At 44.3% G+C, this 22,895-nt stretch overlaps 1 protein-coding gene across 5 annotated transcripts; it reads right to left on the bottom strand.

The window, feature by feature from the left end:
* Positions 1-340: 340 nt before the first annotated feature.
* Positions 341-22,019, bottom strand: LOC139388260 (nuclear factor related to kappaB binding protein). Of its 5 annotated transcripts, none has more exons than XM_071134812.1 (26): positions 21,952-22,019; positions 21,416-21,560; positions 21,045-21,246; positions 20,818-20,945; positions 20,315-20,486; positions 20,082-20,186; positions 19,542-19,615; positions 19,328-19,412; positions 17,983-18,175; positions 11,229-11,340; positions 10,695-10,821; positions 10,510-10,587; positions 10,319-10,398; positions 10,173-10,219; positions 9,981-10,041; positions 9,686-9,860; positions 9,489-9,595; positions 9,284-9,407; positions 9,091-9,170; positions 6,039-6,229; positions 5,685-5,937; positions 5,230-5,439; positions 4,349-5,059; positions 2,811-2,917; positions 1,471-1,606; positions 341-1,310 (listed from the first exon to the last, which is right to left on the bottom strand). In XM_071134812.1, the coding sequence occupies exons 2-26, from the start codon at positions 21,539-21,541 to the stop codon at positions 1,173-1,175; spliced, it is 3,822 nt and encodes a 1,273-aa protein (XP_070990913.1). In that variant the 5' UTR covers positions 21,542-21,560; positions 21,952-22,019; the 3' UTR covers positions 341-1,172. The 5 variants fall into 5 exon arrangements, with proteins under 5 accessions (XP_070990913.1, XP_070990912.1, XP_070990916.1 ...); XM_071134811.1 differs by having other exon boundaries at positions 956-1,310; positions 9,981-10,044; positions 21,943-21,999; XM_071134815.1 differs by having other exon boundaries at positions 956-1,310; positions 5,796-5,937; positions 9,981-10,044; positions 21,943-21,999.
* Between the last annotated feature and the right edge of the window lie 876 nt (positions 22,020-22,895).

The raw sequence follows: 22,895 nt of genomic DNA, 5'->3' as shown, positions 1-22,895 counted from the left end.
AGGTAGGCCTACTCTGTCTGGGGTGGAAAAGGTAGGCCTACTCTGTCTGGGGTGGAAAAGGTAGGCCTACTCTGTCTGGGGTGAAAAGGTAGGCCTACTCTGTCTGGGGTGGAAAAGGTAGGCCTACTCTGTCTGGGGTGGAAAGTTAGGTCTACTCTGTCTGGGGTGGAAAGTTAGGCCTACTCTGTCTGGGGTGGAAAGTTAGGCCTACTCTGTCTGGGGTGGAAAGTTAGGTCTACTCTGTCTGGGGTGGAAAGTTAGGCCTACTCTGTCTGGGGTGGAAAAGGTAGGCCTACTCTGTCTGGGGTGGAAAGGTAGGCCTAACTTTTGAAAGTACCATGTTCAGATTCATAATGACATCTCAGATTTAATTATTTGCAAACAGGGCCAGTGTTGTTGCAAACAAGACACACTGATTTGACAGTAGAGAAATTTGACAAGATGAACAGATAGCCTCTCTCTCCGTCCCTTCGTTTGGTAATTTGTGCAGCATTAAACAAATATTCTAATATGTAAAATTACGTAGAACTGCATGACATGATAATAGATTCATGCAATGCTTTTACTATAAAGGAGATCTTTCTACCCCTACTCTGGTTCACATTGGTCTGCAAACCCACAACCTTCTAGCCTCAGCCATGTGCGCTCTCAAAAGTCATTTGTTGCCATGTAATGCTTACAGGACGAAGAACAGTTTGTAAAACTGCACATGTAAGGCTCTGGTCTGTCCCAGAAGTGAGGCTAAACGCTAGACGTACTCTGCTATCCACTTAGGTTTATTATTATTGTGTGTTCAGGGAGGGTTTTTAGGTCAAATATATTTTGCTGAAGGGAGGGCCATACATTTTCATTTCAAAGTGGTCCAATTTTCTCCATGTAACCCTTATCATAAATAACGTTTACTCCCTAAATGCAGGCTATTTCAGTAGTGTTGCTGAAACTTAGCCTTGCACAACAGACATGTCAGGTGAAACCACTGTCTATAAATGGTCTAGTGACATGCTGTCCTGGGATTTCTCCTATGTTCATCTGCTGCCAGATTACTCCTGTGTTCATCTCCAGACATCCGTCCTAAACATTGAGAGAGCAGAGTTGGGCTATGGCTCCTAAGCATCACCTGCCTCTGGAGCGGTGGCACTGCACAGAGCAGCAGCTGGCTTAGGGAATACGCGTCACTGTGCTGGTGGTGGCGGGTCCGGGGCCCGTTTGGGTGAGGGTGCGGTGGTGACTACGACAGTGGACATTGACTTGGGGGAGCCTGCTGCAGAGCGCTGCTGGAGCTGCTGGGCTGGCACCGTCTGGATCCGCACCTGGAAGAGACAGATACATCAGCCACTCCTACCAACTACTATACCTGATGGGTCAGGTGTTCCCCCATCATATGGTCAGGAACAATTCTTGTCCTGCAACAAAATGCAGTTTGTTTGGGAGCTGGGTGAGTAACGGATAACAGGTGAGCTGCTGACTGACCTGTGTGGCCTGTCCCTGCTGCTGCAGCTGCTGTAACTGTTGAGCCGTGACAAAGCTGACTGGCTTGTTCCCAGCTATCAGCTTGGTACCGGCAGGCATGGTGGTGAGGATGATGTTCCTGCCGAGACTGCTGATACTGCACCGACCATATACATACACAGTGAGCTACAAAAGTATTGGGACAGTGAAACTTTTTTGTTTGTTTTGGCTCTGTACTCCAGCACTTCTGAAATGATCAAATGACTGAGGTTAAAGTGCAGACTGTCAGCTTTAATTTGAGGGTATTTTCATCCATATATCCAGAAATTACAGCACTTTTTGTATATAGTCCCCCCATGTTAGGGGACCAAAACACTTTTTGTACATAGTCCCCCCATGTTAGGGGACCAAAACACTTTTTGTACATAGTCCCCCCATGTTAGGGGACCAAAACACTTTTTGTACATAGTCCCCCCATGTTAGGGGACCAAAACACTTTTTGTACATAGTCCCCCCATGTTAGGGGACCAAAACACTTTTTGTACATAGTCCCCCCATGTTAGGGGACCAAAACACTTTTTGTACATAGTCCCCCCATGTTAGGGGACCAAAACACTTTTTGTACATAGTCCCCCCCATGTTAGGGGACCAAAACACTTTTTGTACATAGTCCCCCCATGTTAGGGGACCAAAACACTTTTTGTACATAGTCCCCCTATGTTAGGGGACCAAAACACTTTTTGTACATAGTCCCCCCATGTTAGGGGACCAAAACACTTTTTGTACATAGTCCCCCCATGTTAGGGGACCAAAACACTTTTTGTACATAGTCCCTCCATGTTAGGGGACCAAAACACTTTTTGTACATAGTCCCCCCATGTTAGGGGACCAAAAGTCTTGGGACAAATTCACGCATCCTGAATGAATCGTGAATAACGATGAGTGAGAAAGTTAGAGGCATAAATATCATACCCACCAAAAAATGCGAACCTCCCCTGTTATTGGTAATGGTGAGAGGTTAGCATGTGTTAGTAGTATGTTATTTGTGTGTCTAACTTTCCCACTCATCATTATACACGATTAATTCAGGACATCTGTAATCATGGTAGCATCCACATTAATGTAGACGTGTTTACAAACATATTCTATTCGTTTTGCTTCATAGGATGCTGCCTTTTGCATCGTATGATAATAAATAATAATTTAACAATTTGGGAATGATTTATGTATTTTTAAAGTTACATATCTTCAAAACTTGATTGCTGACAAGCAAAACATTTTGGGACTATGTCAACAATGGACTAAAATATAGTTTTGGGGTAGAGTTTTCCTTTAAGGCTGAACTGAACATGAGGACTCACTTGGTACTGAGGTTTCCTTTCAGTATGGGCGTGGTCATCACACTCTTACTTTTCAGTGGTTGGCTGAGGACAGACAGAGGCACTGTGAACCGAGCTGGTAACTTCCCCTGGGGAAATAAAAGAGGGAGACAATCATTGGATGATCCTTTCAAAGGTGGGGTGGTGGGGGCTATAGAGAATGGGGCTATAGAGAATGTGGCTATAGAGAATGTGGCTATAGAGAATGGGGCTATATAGAATGTGGCTATATAGAATGTGGCTATATAGAATGTGGCTATATAGAATGTGGCTATATAGAATGTGGCTGTAGAGAATGTGGCTATAGAGAATGTGGCTATAGAGAATGTGGCTATAGAGAATGTGGCTATAGAGAATGTGGCTATAGAGAATGTGGCTATAGAGAATGTGGCTATAGAGAATGTGGCTATAGAGAATGTGGCTATATAGAATGTGGCTATAGAGAATGTGGCTATAGAGAATGTGGCTATAGAGAATGTGGCTATAGAGAATGTGGCTGCAGAGAATGTGGCTATAGAGAATGTGGCTATAGAGAATGTGGCTATAGAGAATGTGGCTATAGAGAATGTGGCTATATAGAATGTGGCTATATAGAATGTGGCTATAGAGAATGTGGCTATAGAGAATGGGGCTATAGAGAATGTGGCTATAGAGAATGTGGCTATAGAGAATGCGGCTATAGAGAATGTGGCTATAGAGAATGGGGCTATAGAGAATGGGGCTATAGAGAATGGGGCTATAGAGAATGTGGCTATAGAGAATGTGGCTATATAGAATGTGGCTATAGAGAATGGGGCTATAGAGAATGTGGCTATAGAGAATGGGGCTATAGAGAATGTGGCTATATAGAATGTGGCTATCGAGAATGTGGCTATATAGAATGTGGCTATAGAGAATGTGGCTATATAGAATGTGGCTATATAGAATGGGGCTATATAGAATGGGGCTATAGAGAATGGGGCTATAGAGAATGTGGCTATAGAGAATGTGGCTATATAGAATGGGGCTATAGAGAATGGGGCTATAGAGAATGGGGCTATAGAGAATGTGGCTATAGAGAATGTGGCTATATAGAATGTGGCTATAGAGAATGGGGCTATAGAGAATGTGGCTATAGAGAATGGGGCTATAGAGAATGGGGCTATAGAGAATGGGGCTATAGAGAATGTGGCTATAGAGAATGTGGCTATAGAGAATGGGGCTATAGAGAATGGGGCTATAGAGAATGGGGCTATATAGAATGTGGCTATAGAGAATGTGGCTATATAGAATGTGGCTATAGAGAATGTGGCTATAGAGAATGTGGCTATAGAGAATGTGGCTATAGAGAATGTGGCTATAGAGAATGTGGCTATAGAGAATGTGGCTATCGAGAATGTCTTGAAAATAAGAGAGATCCCACGTTAGCCCTCCCAACAGAGGCAGAGAAGGTGTCTGGATAAAGAGTTATTACACAACCATCCTGAATCCCACAGTAGATATAAGAGGGGAGTTAATGGTGATGAAGCTGTGGGTCTTACTGGTTGTGTGGACACCACTGTGGCTGTGACGGGGACCTGGCGGACAGTAGCTGTGGCTGTTCCCAGAGTCAGGGAGCCTGAGGCAGAAGAGCCCACCGTCACCCCTTTAGCTCCGGCCAGTCCGCTGGTGGCTATGGTGACAGTGGCGGCTCCAGTGGAGACTGGTTTGCTGCCAGTGGTGGTTGTCATGGTGATGGTTTGGCCCTGTTTCTGTGGGATGACCCCGAGGCCGGGCATGATCCGTATGGTGGTGCCACTCTTCGAGTCAGACGAGGAGACGGTGGAGAAGGTTCTGGTCTTCTGCTCGGCCATAGTGACTGCTAGGGTGGGCATCAGGCGGATAGTGTCCCCTGCAGCCTTCAACAGGGTGGTGGTGCCAGCAGAGGCCTTGCTGGTCCGGACTTCACCCGAGGAGGAGGCTGGGCTGGAGGTGGAGTGGGGTGGGGCGACATGGAGAGTAGCAGATATGCTCTTGGTAGTGGCAGTGCCTAACATGTCGGGGGTGAGTTTGACGGTGGTGAGAGGGGACTTAGTTAGGGTGGCCATCATGTCAGGAGTGATCCGCAGCACTGTCTGTCCTTTAGAGTCTGTGGTGATGGAGGAGGGGGGCAGGCGGAGCACATCCTTGCCCTGGATGCGAAGATTGGTAGTCGTTATTGGAAGACCCGGTCTACCTTGAGACTTTATGCCCAACTGGCCTGTGATAGCCACCTTTAGAGAGATAAATTACATGAGAATAAAACATACAGGAAATACTCTGACAAATAAAAAAATAACTCTCTTTCATGAACACATTACAGCGAAACTATAAATATCTGAAACCTTATTTACATGTAAATCCTTAAATGCCTCCTAATGAACTGTAATAACTTCCTGTTCACCTGTTTGATGATGTTCTGGCTGGTGACTCCCTGTCGGACAGCGGGGGAGGTAGGGTTGTGTGCTGGGCTGCCAGGGGATGCAGTCTGAGGTTTGAGTACAGTAACAGCAGTGGTCAGGCCTGACACTGACAGGGTTGTCTGCCCTCTGGATGCCTGCACCTGGATGGGGCTACCAGCAGACTGGGTCCTCAGTGGTAATGACACCACAGCCTGCTCAGTTACAGGGTGGAGAAAGGAGAAACACAACCCTTCAATTACATGCACCAGTGTATTACAGCAAAAAATGCCTTATCTGTGGTTCAAGACCATGTCTGATTAATACAGTTAAATATGGTGCAAATTCCAGGTAAATGTTTTTAACTCTACTCAAAATCGATGTAACACTGAAGAGACTCAGCTCTCTTGATAGTAAACATTGCATTGTTTTGTGGGTAACAGAATGGTCAGTGATTAACCTGTGTGATGCCCTTGGTTCCCATGGTGACTGGCACTCTGATTTGATGAGGGGTTTGGTGCACCAGTGTGGCATGCTGTCCTCCTGCTGTCTGGGAAGAAACCACTCGTACCTGTGGGAGAGTGCCTGACTGGTGGCCCACTACCCTGGCTGTGTGTTGGGAGGTAGCTGGCTGAGAGACCTGGGGGCCAGACTGGCTACTGGACAACAGGGTCCCAAGCTGGGGCATGGGGGGAGGAGACACCAATAGAACACTAAGGGTGAAGAAAGCAGTGGATTAGTACTATCATAACATAAAGAAGTTCTATAATTGAGCCTGATAAGAGTTCATCCATGGTATCTGGGTTATACCGACCCAGGACTGGTCTTGACTGAATCTGGGATCCCAGCTTTGGTGGGGGTTGTGGCTACAGGGGCGAGGGGTGATTTGGGGGTTCCAGGCGTGCTGGTAGTGGGGGTGGTCGGAGTTGGGGACATGGGACCCCCCACATCACTTGCTTCCAGGCCTCCAGGGGTCTTACCACCCCCCTCCTTACTTCCAGACTTCTATAACACACAGGGTGCATAGTCACCATCAACACATACCACAACCATGACATACAGTTACAGCCAGTTATATTGGCACCATTGCAAATATAAAAACAGCTTCTACCTCGAGCCAATCAGAATGTTAAATAGCCATTAATAGCCGGCCTCTGAGCAGTACTCTTCCCTGAACTTAGTGACTGTTACTAGCCGGATACCACCCGGTACTCTACCCTGCGCCTTAGAAAGTGCTGCCCTATGTACATAGTCATTAAACACTGGTCACTTTAATAATATTTTCACACCGTTCCACATACATTATTCTAGTGAAGGCTCATCCTATATAAATACTTCTGTACACACCTTTTCTATTCATATACTATCCATGTCTACAGTGCCTTCAGAAAGTATTCACACCCCTTTCCTTCTTCAGGAGTACACATTTAAGTTGGATGGACTCACTCTGTGTGCAATAAGTATTTAACATTATTTTTTTAATGACTACCTCATCTCTGTACCCCACACGTGTATAATAATGTTTACATAGCTTTGCTTTATTCTTCTCATATGTGTATACTGTATTCTATTCGACTGTATTTTAGTCTATGCCACTCTGACATTGCTCATCCCAATATTTATATATTCCTTAATTCTATTATTTTACTTTTAGATTTGTGTGTATTGTTGTGAATTGTTAGATATTACTGCACTGTTGGAGCTAGAAACACAAGCATTTAGCTTCACCCGCAACAACATCTGCTAAACATGTACGTGACCAATAAAATGTGATTTGATTTGCCATACAATTATCTGTACAGTCCCTCAATCGAGCAGTGAATTTCAAACACAGATTCAACAACAAAAACGAGGGAGGTTTTCCAATGCCTTGCAAAGAAAGGCACATATTGCTAGATGGGTAAAAAATAAAAAAAACACAGACATTGAATACTCCTTTGAGCATGGTGAAGTTATTAATTACACTTTGGATGGTGTATCAATACACAAAGATACAAGTGTCCTTCCTAACTCAGTTGCCGGAGAGGAAGGAAACCGCTCAGGGATTTCACCATGAGGCCAATGGTGACTTTAAAACAGTGATAGGAGAAAAGAGGATGGATCAACAACATTGTAGTTATTCCACTAAATGACAGAGTTAAAAGAAGGAAGCTTGTACAGAATTAAAAATATTCCAGGCCTCCCGGGTGGCGCAGTGGTTAAGGGCGCTGTACTGCAGCGCCAGCTGTGCCATCAGAGTCCCTGGGTTCGCGCCCAGGCTCTGTCGTAACCGGCCGCGACCGGGAGGTCCGTGGGGCGACGCACAATTGGCCTAGCGTTGTCCGGGTTAGGGAGGGATTGGTCGGTAGGGATCTCCTTGTCTTATCGCGCACCAGCGACTCCTGTGGCGGGCCGGGCGCAGTGCGCGCTAGCCAAGGTTGCCAGGTGCACGGTGTAGCCTCCGACACATTGGTGCGGCTGGCTTCCGGGTTGGATGCGCGGCTGGTTGGGTTGTGTATCGGAGGACGCATGACATTCAGCCTTCGTCTCTCCCGAGCCCGTACGGGAGTTGTAGCAATGAGACAAGACAACAATTGGATACCACGAAATTGGGGAGAAAAAGGGGTAAAATAAAAACAATAAGAAAAAAAAAAATATATATATATATATATTCCAAAACATGCATCATGTTTTTGTTTTTATATATACCATATTATGTACCTTTATTTAACTAGGCAAGTCAATTAAGAACAAATTCTTATTTACAATCTACATCAGCCAAACAAGAGAACTGCGTCAATTGCGGTCAATTGCGTACCGCCCTATGGGACTCCTTGTGATACAACCTGGTTCAAACCAGGGTGTCTGTAATGACGCCTCTAGCCCTGAGATGCAGTGCCTTAGACCGCTGTGCCACTTAGGAACCCCAGTTGGGTAAAATGTATGGAGTAAAATGTACATGATTTTCTTTAGGAATGTAGTGATGTAAAAGTTGTCAAAAATATAAATAGTAAAGTACAGATACCCCCCAAAAACTCCTTAAGTAGTACTTTTTACTTAAGTACTTTACACCACTGCAAATTTGTGCCCATGAATTTGTGCCCAAATTTGTGTGTATGGAACATTTCCGGGATATTTGATTTCAGGTCATGAAACATGGGACCAACACTTTACATGTTGCGTTTATATTTTTGTTCAGTATATTTGTGAAGAAATAGGGAATTATTTAAGAACAGTGCAAGGGTGCCAATATATTTTGTCGCAACTGTATGTTAGACAACAACAGAGCTCATTCCATAGTATCAGCCTATCATCAGGATTCTAGACAGAAATGACAAGTGTTTTAGCAAGACAAAGTTGCACATTCTCCAGTCTACATACAAGCTGAGAGGGTATGTCAGTGTACATGAGCTGAGAGGGTGTGTCAGTGTACATGAGCTGAGAGGGTATGTCAGTGTACATGAGCTGAGAGGGTATGTCAGTGTACAATAGCTGAGAGGGTGTGTCAGTGTACATGAGCTGAGAGGGTATGTCAGTGTACATGAGCTGAGAGGGTATGTCAGTGTACATGAGCTGAGAGGGTATGTCAGTGTACAATAGCTGAGAGGGTGTGTCAGTGTACATGAGCTGAGAGGGTGTGTCAGTGTACATGAGCTGAGAGGGTGTGTCAGTGTACATGAGCTGAGAGGATATGTCAGTGTACATGAGCTGAGAGGGTATGTCAGTGTACATGAGCTGAGAGGGTGTGTCAGTGTACATGAGCTGAGAGGGTGTGTCAGTGTACATGAGCTGAGAGGGTATGTCAGTGTACATGAGCTGAGAGGGTATAAAACCTCAATTTGTCAGAGGTACAGCAATTACAGCAGAGTAGAGGCAGTGGGACTCACAGGCTTAGACGCAGGTTTAGGTTTCTGCTGCAGAGCCTTTCTGGCCTTGGCAGCAGCAGCTTGAGCCTGGTGAATCCTCTCTAGATGAGGACAGAATTATTAGTTGTAACAATGTGCCTGTGGGCTACTGAGGAAAGAAATGTCAACCACATTCAGATCTTATCACTTTCCATTGGTAGAAAGTGCTGCTCACCAAACTCCTCCTGGCCGCGGTCGCGGTGCAGGTAGATCCACAGCTTGCGGCCGATGTCATACTTCACACAGGGGTCCTTCTCATAGTGCAGCCTGTCCAGAGCCCCACTCACAACCGTGTTCACCTGCATGAAACATTACATGAGGTGCAGTGCTCAGTCACAGACAAACCGATAACAATAACCCAGTCGCCGTGAGGATCTAACCTGAGCACTGGTGACATCTGGTGCCAGGAATTGAGAGTCCTTGAGCAGCTCACAGATCTCAGCTCTGGTCCCCTCTCCGTTGGGCAGCCGAGCTGCTGCGTCCCGCACTGAGGGAGAGGAGCAGCAGAATAGTCCTATCTAACCTGTGGCTACTGCAACAACACCACATACTGATGGCAGGTGTATACATGTCTTACCCAAGGAGAGGATGGTGACATAAGCTGGGCGGTCGGAGCGCAGCAGAGTGTGTTCTCTGGCTTTGTTGAGAGACATCTCCTTGTCAAAGACCCCCTTAACAGGCCCCACCACAGACTCAAAGCCATGCATTCTGAAGGTGAAGGCTTTGTGTGGCTGGTCATACCGCTGCTGCTCCTGATGATCAAAACAAGAATATGGACGCATAATGATTACAGAGAACACTGTGTGATCGTTGTAAATAATACTCAATACAGAACAAACCCTAGACTAAAAAGGTAGAGACTTGACATGGACCTGCACTTGGAAAACATGCCTCTCGTCTCCTGTGCTGGGCCGCACCACGAAGTCAGTCCAACTGCTTAGTTACAGAGAGAACAGCAAACAGTAATTCAATCAAATCTAAATCCCACTATGGCAATAAACACATACACTACCCAAGTCATTCAGAGTAAGAGCATTTGTGAATTGAGTAAAGTGGAAACTTACACTCTAGGGGTGGGAGAAGTCATCTCTGTTAGTTCTTCACATTCTGTCTATAGAGGACATTGTTCTTTTATTCAAGTGCATTAGAGGGAACAGAAAACGACCATACTGACAGAGTAGTGAGATGTGGAAATGTGTACTTGCAATACCTTGACCACAACCAAGTCCTTGGAGTCGACCCACAGCTGACACAGAGCACTCAAATCCTTCTCTCCATCCTGACTGGGACCTTTGAGACACGAGATCGAGACAAACCTCTATGTCTCAAACTATAAATATTTTAACGTGCAATGTGACAGAATTTGGACAGCTCATCTGACTGACAAAAAGGAGATCTTACCAATCCATTTCCATCGCTGTGAGTTTTCCCTGAACGCAACATAGGGAGTGAAGCCACTGGGAAGAACCAACATACCGACTGAGTGAGAGAGAGGAAGACAATGAGCGAAGAAGAGAGAAGAAAGATGAGAGGATGATGATATTACTGCTTTAACGATGCAGAGAAGAGGATGTCTGCCTGGTCACCTTTAGTCTCCCCAGCCAGGAAGTGCAGGGCCGGCAGCACCATCTCTGACCAGCAGGAGGCCGAGGAGAACCAGGGGTTCAGGGAACTAGCTGGAGATGTCTGCCACTGTTGGACCTTCTCCTCCAACTAACAACAGGACATACATGATTCATTATATACTCTTAAAGTGTTACAACAGTTCCAATTCAAAGTAACAGTTCAGCTCATCACATCATCATCACTCAGTGGTCTTGTGGTTAGTGTCTGCCCTAAGTCATACCAAAGACAGTAAAAATGGGACCTGATGCAACTCTGCTTGGCACTCGGAAATAAGGAGATGGATTGGGGGTAGAAAGGCCCTGTGATAGACTAGCGTCCTGTCCAGGGGGTGTGCTTGTACATCAAGCTGCCTCATGCTACAGAAACAGGAAATAGGCTCCTGATCCTATGAGCCTTTCTGCCTCGTTTGTGCAAAGCTCCTTACTGTTCACATACGCCACCATGTCGCCAAACCTACTAGCAACATACTTGTGATGGTATAACTGATTGAATACCATGGTGGTGCTGGCGAGGCCGTCTAGTTTTAGGATGTTCTCCAGCAGGTTGAAGAAGCTCACTGCGATCTCCTCCACCATGACAGGGCTGTTCTGCACCTCCTCCATCGGCCTGCAGAGAGAAAAGTATGGTGTGCAGTGTGCAACTGAATTCATGATAGCATCTAAATGTCCGGAGCACAAGAATATCAGTCAAGCTGTCATTTTGCTTCACTCATTGAATGTCATGTTAGAACATGTCTGTTCATACAACAGCATCAATCAATCAAATGTATATATTAAGCCCTTTTTTACATCAGCCGATGTCAAAGTGTTATACAGAAACCCAGGCTACAATCCCAAACAGCAAGCAATGCAGATGTAGAAAAACTCCTAGCCACTCTACTCTACCCTACTCTGCTGAGCTCTTCCCTACTCTGCTGAGCTCTACCCTACTCTGCTGAGCTCTACCCTACTCTGCTGAGCTCTACCCTACTCTGCTGAGCTCTACCCTACTCTGCTGTGCTCTACCCTACTCTGCTGTGCTCTACCCTACTCTGCTGTACTCTACCATACTCTGCTGTACTCTACCCTACTCTACTCTACCCTACTCTACTGTACTCTACCCTACTCTGCTGAGCTCTACCCTACTCTGCTGAGCTCTACCCTACTCTGCTGAGCTCTACCCTACTCTGCTGAGCTCTACCCTACTCTGCTGAGCTCTACCCTACTCTGCTGAGCTCTACCCTACTCTGCTGAGGTCTACCCTACTCTGCTGAGGTCTACCCTACTCTGCTGAGCTCTACCCTACTCTGCTGAGCTCTACCCTACTCTGCTGAGCTCTACCCTACTCTGCTGAGCTCTACCCTACTCTGCTGAGCTCTACCCTACTCTGCTGAGCTCTACCCTACTCTGCTGTAGCATGCAATATTTCATTACTAACATGTCAGGTTAAAGTGCCATCTTTGTGGGATGAGAACATAAGACTTCGCAATGTTACCAGTGCCTGTAATCTGGTTTGGGTTGTTAATCAACCTACAAGGGGGTTTACAAAAACTACAGGAACAAGATCATCCACGTGTCAATCACATTTTTACTAGTACAGTAAAACTTTGTTCTAAACCTGTATCTGTACCCATTGGATGCAGTGATGACAATATAGTGGCCATATCCAGGAAATACAAAGTTCCGACAGCTGGGCCTAAAATAGTGTATAAGAGATCATACCATTTTTTTTGCTGTGACTCTTATGTGGATGATATAAAAAAATATATTTGTTGGTCTGATGTGAAAAGGAGCATCCAGACGCTGCACTTGATGAATTTATGAAACTTCTTCCTATTATTGATAAACATGCACCTATTAATAAACTGACTGTTAGAACTGTTAAGGCTCCATGGATTGATGAGGAATTGAAAAACTATGGCTGAAGCTGAAAGAGATGGGGCAAAGGGAGTGGCTAATAAGTCTGGCTGCACATCTGACTGTCTGATTTACTGCAAATTCAGAAATTACAGTTGAAGTCGGAAGTTTACATACACCTTAGCCAAATACATTTAAACTCAGTTTTTCACAATTCCTGACATTTAATCATATTAAAAAGTCCCTGTCTTGGGTCAGTTAGGACCACCACTTTATTTTAATAATGTGAAATGTCAGAATAATAGTAGAGAGAATAATTTATTTCAGCTTTTATTTCTTTCATCACATTCCCAGTGGGTCAGAAATTTACATACACTGAATTAGTATTTGGCAGCATTGCCTTAAAATTGACTTGGGTCAAACGTTTTGGGTAGCCTTCCACAAGCTTCCCACAATAAGTCGGGTGTATTTTGGCCCATTCCTCCTGACAGAGCTGGTGTAACTGAGGCAGGTTTGGTTTCCTTGCTCACACATGCTTTTTCAGTTCTGCCCACAAATTATGTATAGGATTGAGATCAGGGCTTTGTTATTGCCACTTCAATATCTGGACTTTGTTGTCCTTAAGCCATTTTGCCACAACTTTGGAAGTATGCTTGGGGTCATTGTCCATTTGGAAGACCTATTTGCTACCAAGCTTTAACTTCCTGACTGATGTCTTGAGACGATGCTTCAATATATCCACGTAATTTTCCTTTCTCATGATGCCATCTATTTTGTGAAGTGCACCAGTCCCTCCTGCAGCAAAGCACCCCGACAACATGATGCTGCCACCCCCTTGCTTCATGGTTGGGATGGTGTTCTTCGGCTTGCAAGCCTCCCCTTTTTCCTCCAAACAGAACGATGGTCATTATGGCCAAACAGTTCGATTTTTGTTCTATCAGACCACAGGACAATTCTCCAAAAAGTACGATCTTTGTTTCCATGTGCAGTTGCAAACCATAGTCTGGCTTTTTTATGGCAGTTTTGGAGCAGTGGCTTCTTCCTTGCTGAGCGGCCTTTCAGGTTGTCGATATAGGACTCATTTTACTGTGGATATAGATAATTTTGTACCTGTTTCCTCCAGCATCTTCACAAGGCAATTTGCTGTTGTTCTGGGATTGATTTGCACTTTTCGCACCAAAGTACATTAATCTCTAGGAGACAGAACGCGTCTCCTTCCTGAGTGGTATGACAGCTGCGTGGTCCCATGGTGTTTATACTTGCGTACTATTGTTTGTACAGATGAACGTGGTACCTTCAGGCATTTGGAAATTGCTCCCAAGGATGAACCAGACTTGTGGAGGTCTACAATATTTTTTCTGATTTCTTTTGATTTTCCCATGATATCAAGCAAAGAGGCACTGAGTTTGAAGGTAGGCCTTGAAATACATCCACAGGTACACCTCCAATTGACTCAAATGATGTAAATTAGCCTATCAGAAGCTTCTACAGCCATGACATCACTTTCTGGAATTTTCCAAGCTGTTTAAAGGCACAGTCAACTTAGTGTATGTTAACTTCTGACCCACTGGAATTGTGATACAGTGAATTAACGGTGAAATAATCTGTCTGTAAACAATTGTTGGAAAAATGACTTGTGTCATGCACAAAATAGATGTCCTAACAGACTTTCCAAAACTACAGTGTGTTAACAAGAAATGTGTGGAGTGGTTGAAAAACGAGTTTTAATGACTCCAACCTAAGTTTATGCAAACTTCCGACTTCAACTGTATGCACTAAAACCAAATTACTCAAGTGCCAAGTTCAGGAAGGTGAGATCGACTGTCAGATGCCTTCTTTGCTTCCAACGTCACTAATGCGGTAGGAATATCGGTTTGGGAAGCGAGATGCGGAGTGAAATTCGTTGGGAGTGTTTGAGCAAATACAATGCTACTTCTCTGGTAACAAATTAACAACAGATTTTCAGTATGATTATAGAGAAGGGCACTCAACACGGCACTGACATAAATGACTGATGGTTGGACGAAAGAAATTGAGAAAAAGAAGATTGTGGGAGCTGTACTGTTAGAGAGCAGTGCAGTCTTTGACTTTATTGAACATAACCTGTTCTTGAAAAAATGTGTGTGTTATGGATTTTTAACCTCTGCCATATCATGGATTCAGAGCTATCCATCTAATAGCACTCAGAGGTTTTTTTTTTACGGGAAGCTTCTCTAATGTCAAACCTGTGATGTACCGCAGGACAGCTCTCTTAGGCCCTCTACTCTTTTCTATTTTTACTAATGACATGCCACTGGCATTAAACAAAGCATGTGTATCCATGTATGCTGATGATTCAACTATATACAGTTAAATGCCCCCCTTTTTCCACATTTTGTTACGTTACAGCCTTATTCTAAAATTGATTAAATACATTTTTTCACCAATACAACTACATACAATACCCCATAATGACTAAGCAAAAACAAGTTTTTAGAAATGTTTGCAAAATACCTTATTTACATAAGTATTTGGACCCTTTGCTATGAGACTCGAAATTGAGCTCAGGTGCATCCTGTTTCCATTGACAATCCTTGAGATGTTTCTACAACAGGATTGGAGTCCATCTGTGATAAATTCAACTGATTGGACATGATTTGGAAAAGCACACACAGTTGACAGTGTATGTCAAAGCAAAAAGCAAGCCATGAGGTCGAAGGAATTGTCCACAGAGCTCAGAGACAAGATTGCGTTGAGGCACAGATCTGGGGAAGGGTAGCAAAACATTTCTGCAGCATTGAAGGTCACCAAGAACACAGTGGCCTCCATATTTGTACGCATTTTCTCCCCCCAATTTTGTGGTATCTAATTGGTAGTTACAGTCGTCTCATCGCTGCAACTCTCATACGGACTCGGGAGAGGCGAAGGTCGAGAGCCCTGCCTCCTCCGAAACACAACCCAACCAAGTCGCACTGCTTCTTGACACAATGCCCACTTAACCCGGAAGTCAGCCACACCAATGTGTCGGAGGAAACATCGTGCACCTGGTGACCGTGTCAGCGTGCACTGTGCCCGGCCCACCACAGGGGTTGCTAGTGCGCGATGGGACAAGGACATCCCTGCCAGCCAAACCCTCCACAAACCCAGACGGCGCTGGGACAATTGTGCGCCGACCCATGGGTCTCGGTTGCGCCCGGTGGCGACAGAGCCTGGACTCAAACCCAGAATCTCTGGTGGCACAGCTAGCACTGCGATGCAGTGCCTTAGACCACTATGCCACTCGGGAGGCCGTGGCCTCCATCATTCTTAAATGGCAGAAATTTGGAACCACCAAGACTCTTCCTAGAGCTGGCTGACCGGACAAACTGAGCAATCGGGGGAGAAGGGCCTTGGTCAGGGAGGTGACCAAGAACCCAATGGTCACTCTGACAGAACTCCAGAGTTCTTCTGTGGTGATGGGAGAACCATCCAGAAGGACAACCATCTATGAAGCTCTCCACCAATCAGGCTTTTATGGTAAAGCAGCTAGACAGAAGCCACTCCTCAGTAAAAGGCATATGACAGCCCACTTGGAGTTTGCCAAAAGGCACCTAAAGGACTCTCAGACCATGAGAAACAAGATTCTCTGGTCTGATGAAACCAAGATTAAACTCTTTGGCCTGAATGCCAAGCATCACATCTAGAGGAAACCAGGTACCATACCTACATTGAAGCATGGTGGTGGCAGCATCATGCTGTGGGGATGTTTTTCAGCCACAGGAACTGGGAGACTAGTCAGGATCGAGGGAAAGAAGAACGGAGCAAAGTACAGAAAGATCCTTGATGAAAACCTGTTCCAGAGCGCCCAGGACCTCAGACTGGGGGCGAAGGTTCACATTCCAACAGGACAATGACCCTAAGAACCCAGGCAACATAACGCAGAAGTGGCTTCGGGACACGTCTCTGAATGTCCTTGAGTCACCCAGTCAGAGCCTGGACATCTCTGGAGACCTGAAAATAGCTGTGCAGTGACGCTCCGCATCCAACCTGACAGAGCTTGAGAGGATCTGCAGATAAGAATGGGAGAAACTCCCCAAATACAGGTGTGCCAAGCTTGTAGCGTCATACCCAAGAAAACTCAAGGCTGTAATGCTGTCAAAAGGTGCTTCAACAAAGTAATACATTTGCAAAAAAAAATTAAAAACCTGTTTTTGTCATTATGGGGTATTGCGTGTAGATTGATTAGGGGAAAAAAACATTTCGTCAATTTTAGTAGAAGGTTGTAACGTAACAAAATGTGGAAAAAGTCAAGGGGTCTGAATACTTTCCGAATGCACTGTACACATCAGCAACCACAGCTAAACCCTTAAAGAGTTGCAGTCTGTTTGGAATGGGTGACCAGTACTAAATTGGTCCTGAACATCTTTAAAACAAAGAGCATTGTATTTGGTTCAAATCATTCCCTATGTTCTATACCTCAGCTGAATCTGGTAATGAATGGTATGGCTGTTGATATTTCTTGTCCTCATAAGAAACATTCATTTGTTATATCTGGAGTATTTCTCCTGTTTTATCCGGTGTCTTGTGTGAATTTAAGTATGCTCCCTCTAATAAAAGGTATATTCTTTAAAAAGTATGTATGTCTATATAGGTATATGTATATGTATGCATGCGTGTATGGATAAATATATATTTACCAAAAAAATATGGGGGATTGGAAATGATGCAGACAATTACATTGGAAGCAATATTCTTTCAGCAATATTAAGCTGAAAAAAGTATGCTCCCTCTAATTCTCTTCCTCCCCTCCCTGAGGACCTGAGCCCTGGGACCATGCCTCAGGACTACCTGGCCTGATGACTCCCTGGCCTGATGACTTCTTGCTGTCCCCAGTCCACCTGGTCGTGCTGCTGCTCCAGTTTCAACTGTTCTGCCTGCGGCTAGGGAACCCTGACCTGTTCACAGGATGTGTGCTACCTTGTCCCGGACCTGCTGTTTTCGACTCTCTCTCTCTACCACACCTGCTGTCTCTAACTCTGAATGCTCGGCTATGAAAAGCCAACTGACATTTGAGGTGCTGACCTGTTTCACCCTCTACAACCACTGTTATTATTATTATTTGACCCTGCTGGTCATCTATGAACGTTTGAACATCTTGGCCATGTTCTGTTATAATCTCAGCCCGGCACAGCCAGAAGAGGACTGGCCACCCCTGGTTCCTCTCTAGGTTTCTTCCTAGGTTCCTGCCTTTCTAGGGAGTTTTTCCTAGCCACTGTGCTTCTACATCTACATTGCTTGCTTTTTAGGGTTTAGTCTGGGTTTCTGCTAACCCTAGAGGGGTTGGTTGTTTAGCAACAAAACCTACGCATGCTTAACTATGTGGCAAAACAGATGGTGTTGGCTTAGATTGTTGACAACATGTAAACTATATTTCTAATGAATCAAATCGACTCACTCTTCCTTGACACTGGGCAGTGGAGTGACTGGGGTCTCAGGCAGAGCAGCTGTGATGTTAACTGATGGAGCTGGGGCTTCTGAAGGCATCAGAGCCTCACAGGGATCCTCAGACTCCACTTTAATTGTCCTCATCTTCTTCTTTCTCCTCTCCTCCCTCATCTTCCTCTTGGGCAGAGCCAGGTCAAACAGTGCTAGATCATAGAAGATACTAGTTAAGAATGTTTCTACACTAGTTGTGCCTTACATCATTCAGAGGATCTAATTTAATCTAGCTACATACACTACTAACCAAAAGTATGTGGACACCCTTTGAAATTAGTGTATTCGGCTATTTCAGCCACACCTGTTGCTGACAGGTGTAAAATATCGAGCACACAGCCATAGACAAACATTTAGCAGTAGAATGGCCTGTATTGAAGATTTCAGTGACTTTCAATGTGGCACCGCCATAGGATGTCACCTTTCCAACAAGTCAGTTCATCAAATGTCTGCCCTGCTAGAGCTGCCCAGGTCAACTGTAAGTGCTGTTATTGTGAAGTGGAAACATCTAGGAGCAACAACGGCTCAGCCGCAAAGTGGTAGGCCACACAAGCTTACAGAGCGGGACCGCCGAGTGCTGAAGGGCATAGCGCCCAAAAACTGTCTGTCCTCAGTTGCAACACTCAGTACCGAGTTCCAAACTGCCTCTGGAAGAAACATCAGCAAAATAACTGTTCATCGGGAGCTTCATGAAACGGGTTTCCATGGCCGAGTAGCCGTAAAAGTCGTCTGGAAAGGTGTAAAGCTTGCCGCCAGTGGACTGGAGCAGTGGAAATTCTGGAAAATCTTAACGTTATAGCATACAATGATTCTAGACGATTCTGTGCTTCCAAATTTGTGGCAACAGTTTGGGGAAGGCCCTTTCTTCTTTCAGCATGACAATGCCCCCGTGCACAAAGAGCGGTCCATACAAAAATAGTTTCTCAAAATCGGTGTGGAAGAACTTGACAGGCCTGCACAGAGCCCTGACCTCAAATCCATCGAACAACTTTGGGATGAATTGGAACACCGACTGCGAGCCAGACCTAATCGCCCAACATCAGTGCCCGACCTCACTAAATGCTCCTGTGGCTGAATGGAAGCAAGTCCCGCAGAAATGTTCCAACGTCAAGCGGAAAGCCTTCCCAGAAGGGTGGAGGCTGTTTTGCAGCAAAAGGGGGCACCAACTCCATTAATGCCCATGATTTTGGAATGAGATGTTTGACGAGCAATTGTCCACACACTTTTGGCCAAGTAGAGCATGATTCATTTGTCTTTATGATTATGATTTTGGTGTTTTGGTTATAGACTTGACTTGTACTCACTCATCATGGAGCCTTTACGACCTATGTTCACTCTAGACATCATGTCACCCAGGCGGATGTCAGAAGTCATTAAGTCTGGATGATCCTGTGCAAATAAGAATGACTAGGATTAGGATACAAGGAAATGTTGTACAAGATGATATTAGGTAGATAAACAGTGGATAGCAGAATTCTCTGCTGTTTTTGTGAATGGAGAAGCAAAGAAGAAACTAACCGGTTGTCGTCTCCTCTTCTCTCTATGTCTCCGTAGCATGGCTCTCATGTCCTTCTCTCCCAGTTCTTGCTTATCTGTGTAAGCAGGCACCACATATCTTCAATCACTACATCTGCAGAGTCTTTATGTACATTACAGCAGTAGGGCTGGGGATTGCCAGGGACCTCACGATACAATATTATCACGATACTTAGGTGCCGATATGATATGTATTGCGATTCGATGTTCAAAACATATTGTTCACTATATAGTCTGCTGCAGAGAGGCAGAGAGTTTTGATCAGTCATGGAAATACAAGTGCTGAAAACATGTTGGCTCACTATTTTAGAAAGATGGAGAAAAAGCTATAGGACAAAAAATACCGGAGTTTTGGCGCAGTTACAGCTAGCTGACTAGCGCAAGATAGTGCTATCTAGCAAAATCGATACTTGGAAGTCAAAGTATCGATTTAATATCGTCCAAAACAATATTGCGATATGTAACCATAAATGTTTTCCCCAAATCATTATACAGTAACTGTATAGTTCTACTGTAACTGACCGGTGGTCTTCATGTCCTGGGTGGAGAGACTGGGCAAAACCCTGACAGAGACTGTGGGTGTTGGAGAGGAAGGAGATTGAGGTGTCGGCAGCCAAGAGGCTGTATCTGCAAATACAATGCAAAGGACAAGTATGTGACATCGAGAAAACATTGAAAGAGGAACTCTGACACTTATTCAATGCTGCTAAATACAATTACATTTCAACATTCTAGGCTGATGAAAGCAGACTCACCATCATCGTCAGATGAGGCATTGCTGTCTCCACACTCAGTTTTAACTTCCCTCAGTATTCGGCACACTCTTCCTCTGACCCTCTGTTCCTGCACCTCACCATGTGTCTGAGTGGGATACTTTCTGTTCACCGCAATGTCAGGGCCACTGCGGACAGCCAACTCTAGCAGTTCCTAAACACAAAGAAATGATATACGTGAACATACTGAGGAAGGCTTTTCACCTTGTGCTTGAGACTGAAGCTTGAAGATATATGCATATGTAACCGATGTGAAATGGATAGCTAGTTAGCGGTGGTGCGCGCTAATAGCGTTTCAATCGGTGACGTCACTCTCTCTGAAACCTTGAAGTAGTTGTTCCCCTTGCTCTGCAAGGGCCGTGGCTTTTGTGGCGCGATGGGTAACGATGCTTCATGGGTGACTGTTGTTGATGTGTGCAGAGGGTCCCTTGTTCAAGCCCAGGTAGGGGCGAGGAGAGGGACGGAAGCAATACTGTTACACATACCTTTCTAGAGACCAGGATCTGTTTAAGGAGTTTGTGGTAGTACTGCTGCAACGAGTTCAGCTGCCGTTTTTTCTGGGACTTGGCACACAGTTGTCTGTACTTAACCACTTCTGGATTGAAATGGCCATCTGGGGAGAGCACAGTGGTGATAATGATATCACTGATATGCCATAAACAGTCCAAAAACTCACTCAAAATCAAGCTGTTTGAGAGAGGCGGAATGTTACCTTGGAACAGTTTCTGTGCAAGGTGCAAGGGGTTTCCGAAGCAGAAGTTCTGTTTGTTGAAGAGTTTGCTGATGGTGCTGTCCTGCTCACAAGTGTTGTCTTCTTGAAAGTGTGGTAACAGTTGACGGAGATGCTGCCTCTGGTCATCTGTCAGTACTTCAGACCAGGTGCTTTCACTCAGCACAGAGAAGAATATTTCAGGCTGTTTGCCCAACAAAAACAAAAAATATATATAAACAGAACTGTAAATGCAACAATCGACATACAGTACACCTTTATATATACTGTCTATGCAGTGTACACAATGGATAAACAGCATATGATAAAGTTAACACAGAAATCACTGCAGTATGCTATTATTAGCTACTCACATCCTCAAGCAGGTCTTCTGGAAGACTCACTTGACAGTTTCCCAACATGCACTCTTCAGTGATGCGCCCATCACTGCCCTCCCCTGAGTCTAGGGGGTCGGTCAGCATGTGATCAAGTGCATCCATTCTGATCTTCCTTCACAATCTGAAGGGAAAAAATGAATTGCATTGGTAGCTACAGTAACGTTCGCTATCTAACTAAAATCACGAGTCCATTTTCCTTGTTAGCTAGCTAGCTAACGTCAAATAGAACAGTTTAGGCTGCATTTCTACAGAAAACATTATCGACCTTGTTGGCTGGCTAACTAGATATTACATTATCATGCCAAGGATGAAAAACAAACCAAAAACACATGTCAACGTGAGCTACTAGCTAAATTATGCTAGCCAGCTACCCAAGGCAAGATAACTAAACCAGGAAAAATACGATTCAATTAAATATTCTGCGCGATTTGGATATGATTATCTAGTTTGCAATGCGAGCTTAACCAATAGATAACTCGTTTAGCTAACAAAGACAAAATTACCTAGTTTACCAGAAAATAGAGCACACTGGACATCGGATAAAAGACTGAGAGGGGAATCATAACAACGACGTACCAATACGGTTTCCGTCCCGTCCGCTAAGTCTACCGTGAGTACTTCCAATTTCCTCGATTCTGGTTGCATTCGATGCACGAAATTAAAACAAGTTCTTTAGATAATACACAACAAAAGATATTTCACTTCAGACTCATTTCCCCAATCATACAGGGTATTGTAATTTAATATGAAACTAGTCTTTACATAGAATTACACTGAAATAAGGCACATTGGCCCTCCCACAATCTAAAATGTTCAGAGAATGGTGAAATTACTGTAAAGTACATTACAATAATCACAAACTCAAGTAAAAGCACAGGTTGTCAGGACCCTGAAATTCCACAAATACGCGAGTACAAGTCTTTTTGGTGTTGTTACTAGGCCTTTGTGTATTACAAGCCCAGCTTGACACTCACACAACATACGCGTTTTAAAATGATCAATAAAAATTTCCTAAACTGTACACAAGAAAAAATTATCTAATTTACATACAACAACTAATTAATGATATACTGTAAGCACCAGAATGGAATGGATACATAGAACAGAGTATATAGGCTGCTTAAAAAAAAAGAGAGGCCATTTTGATATTTGTTTCCTTTTTTGAGCAATCAGATCTTTTCTAAACACCAATTACTGGAAAAAAAAAGATCAGAATTGGGCTGCCTGTGTAAACGCTGCCATAGTAATGTTAACAAGAGATGTACTTTCAACTAATGTATAAACCTAGACAAGGACCAAGCAACCAACCATATTGACATAATATAAACCAGAAATATATTACACACCAAAAGCTCTCTATGCTCTATGACATTTACATATTGTTTACAAATTTAAATATGTCTCGGGAAGAAAATATAAAAATCAATGAACTGATTTTAGTATAAAATCACAAAAT

This window comes from Oncorhynchus clarkii, chromosome 29 (assembly GCF_045791955.1).
Source record: "Oncorhynchus clarkii lewisi isolate Uvic-CL-2024 chromosome 29, UVic_Ocla_1.0, whole genome shotgun sequence".
NCBI classification, from domain to species: domain Eukaryota; kingdom Metazoa; phylum Chordata; class Actinopteri; order Salmoniformes; family Salmonidae; genus Oncorhynchus; species Oncorhynchus clarkii.
Note: the sequence above shows the minus strand (reverse complement) of the source record. Positions and strands in the feature narration are given on the sequence as shown.

Coding starts and splice junctions, on each gene's coding strand:
- LOC139388260 (XM_071134811.1), bottom strand. CDS start 21,541: ATGGATGCACTTGATCACATGCTGACCGACCCCCTAGACTCAGGGGAG. Junction 10,399..10,509: donor ACAGCGATGGAAATGGATTG/GTAAGATCTCCT, acceptor CGTGTCTCAAAG/GTCCCAGTCAGGATGGAGAG. Junction 10,045..10,172: donor ACTTCTCCCACCCCTAGAGT/GTAAGTTTCCAC, acceptor TCTGTAACTAAG/CAGTTGGACTGACTTCGTGG.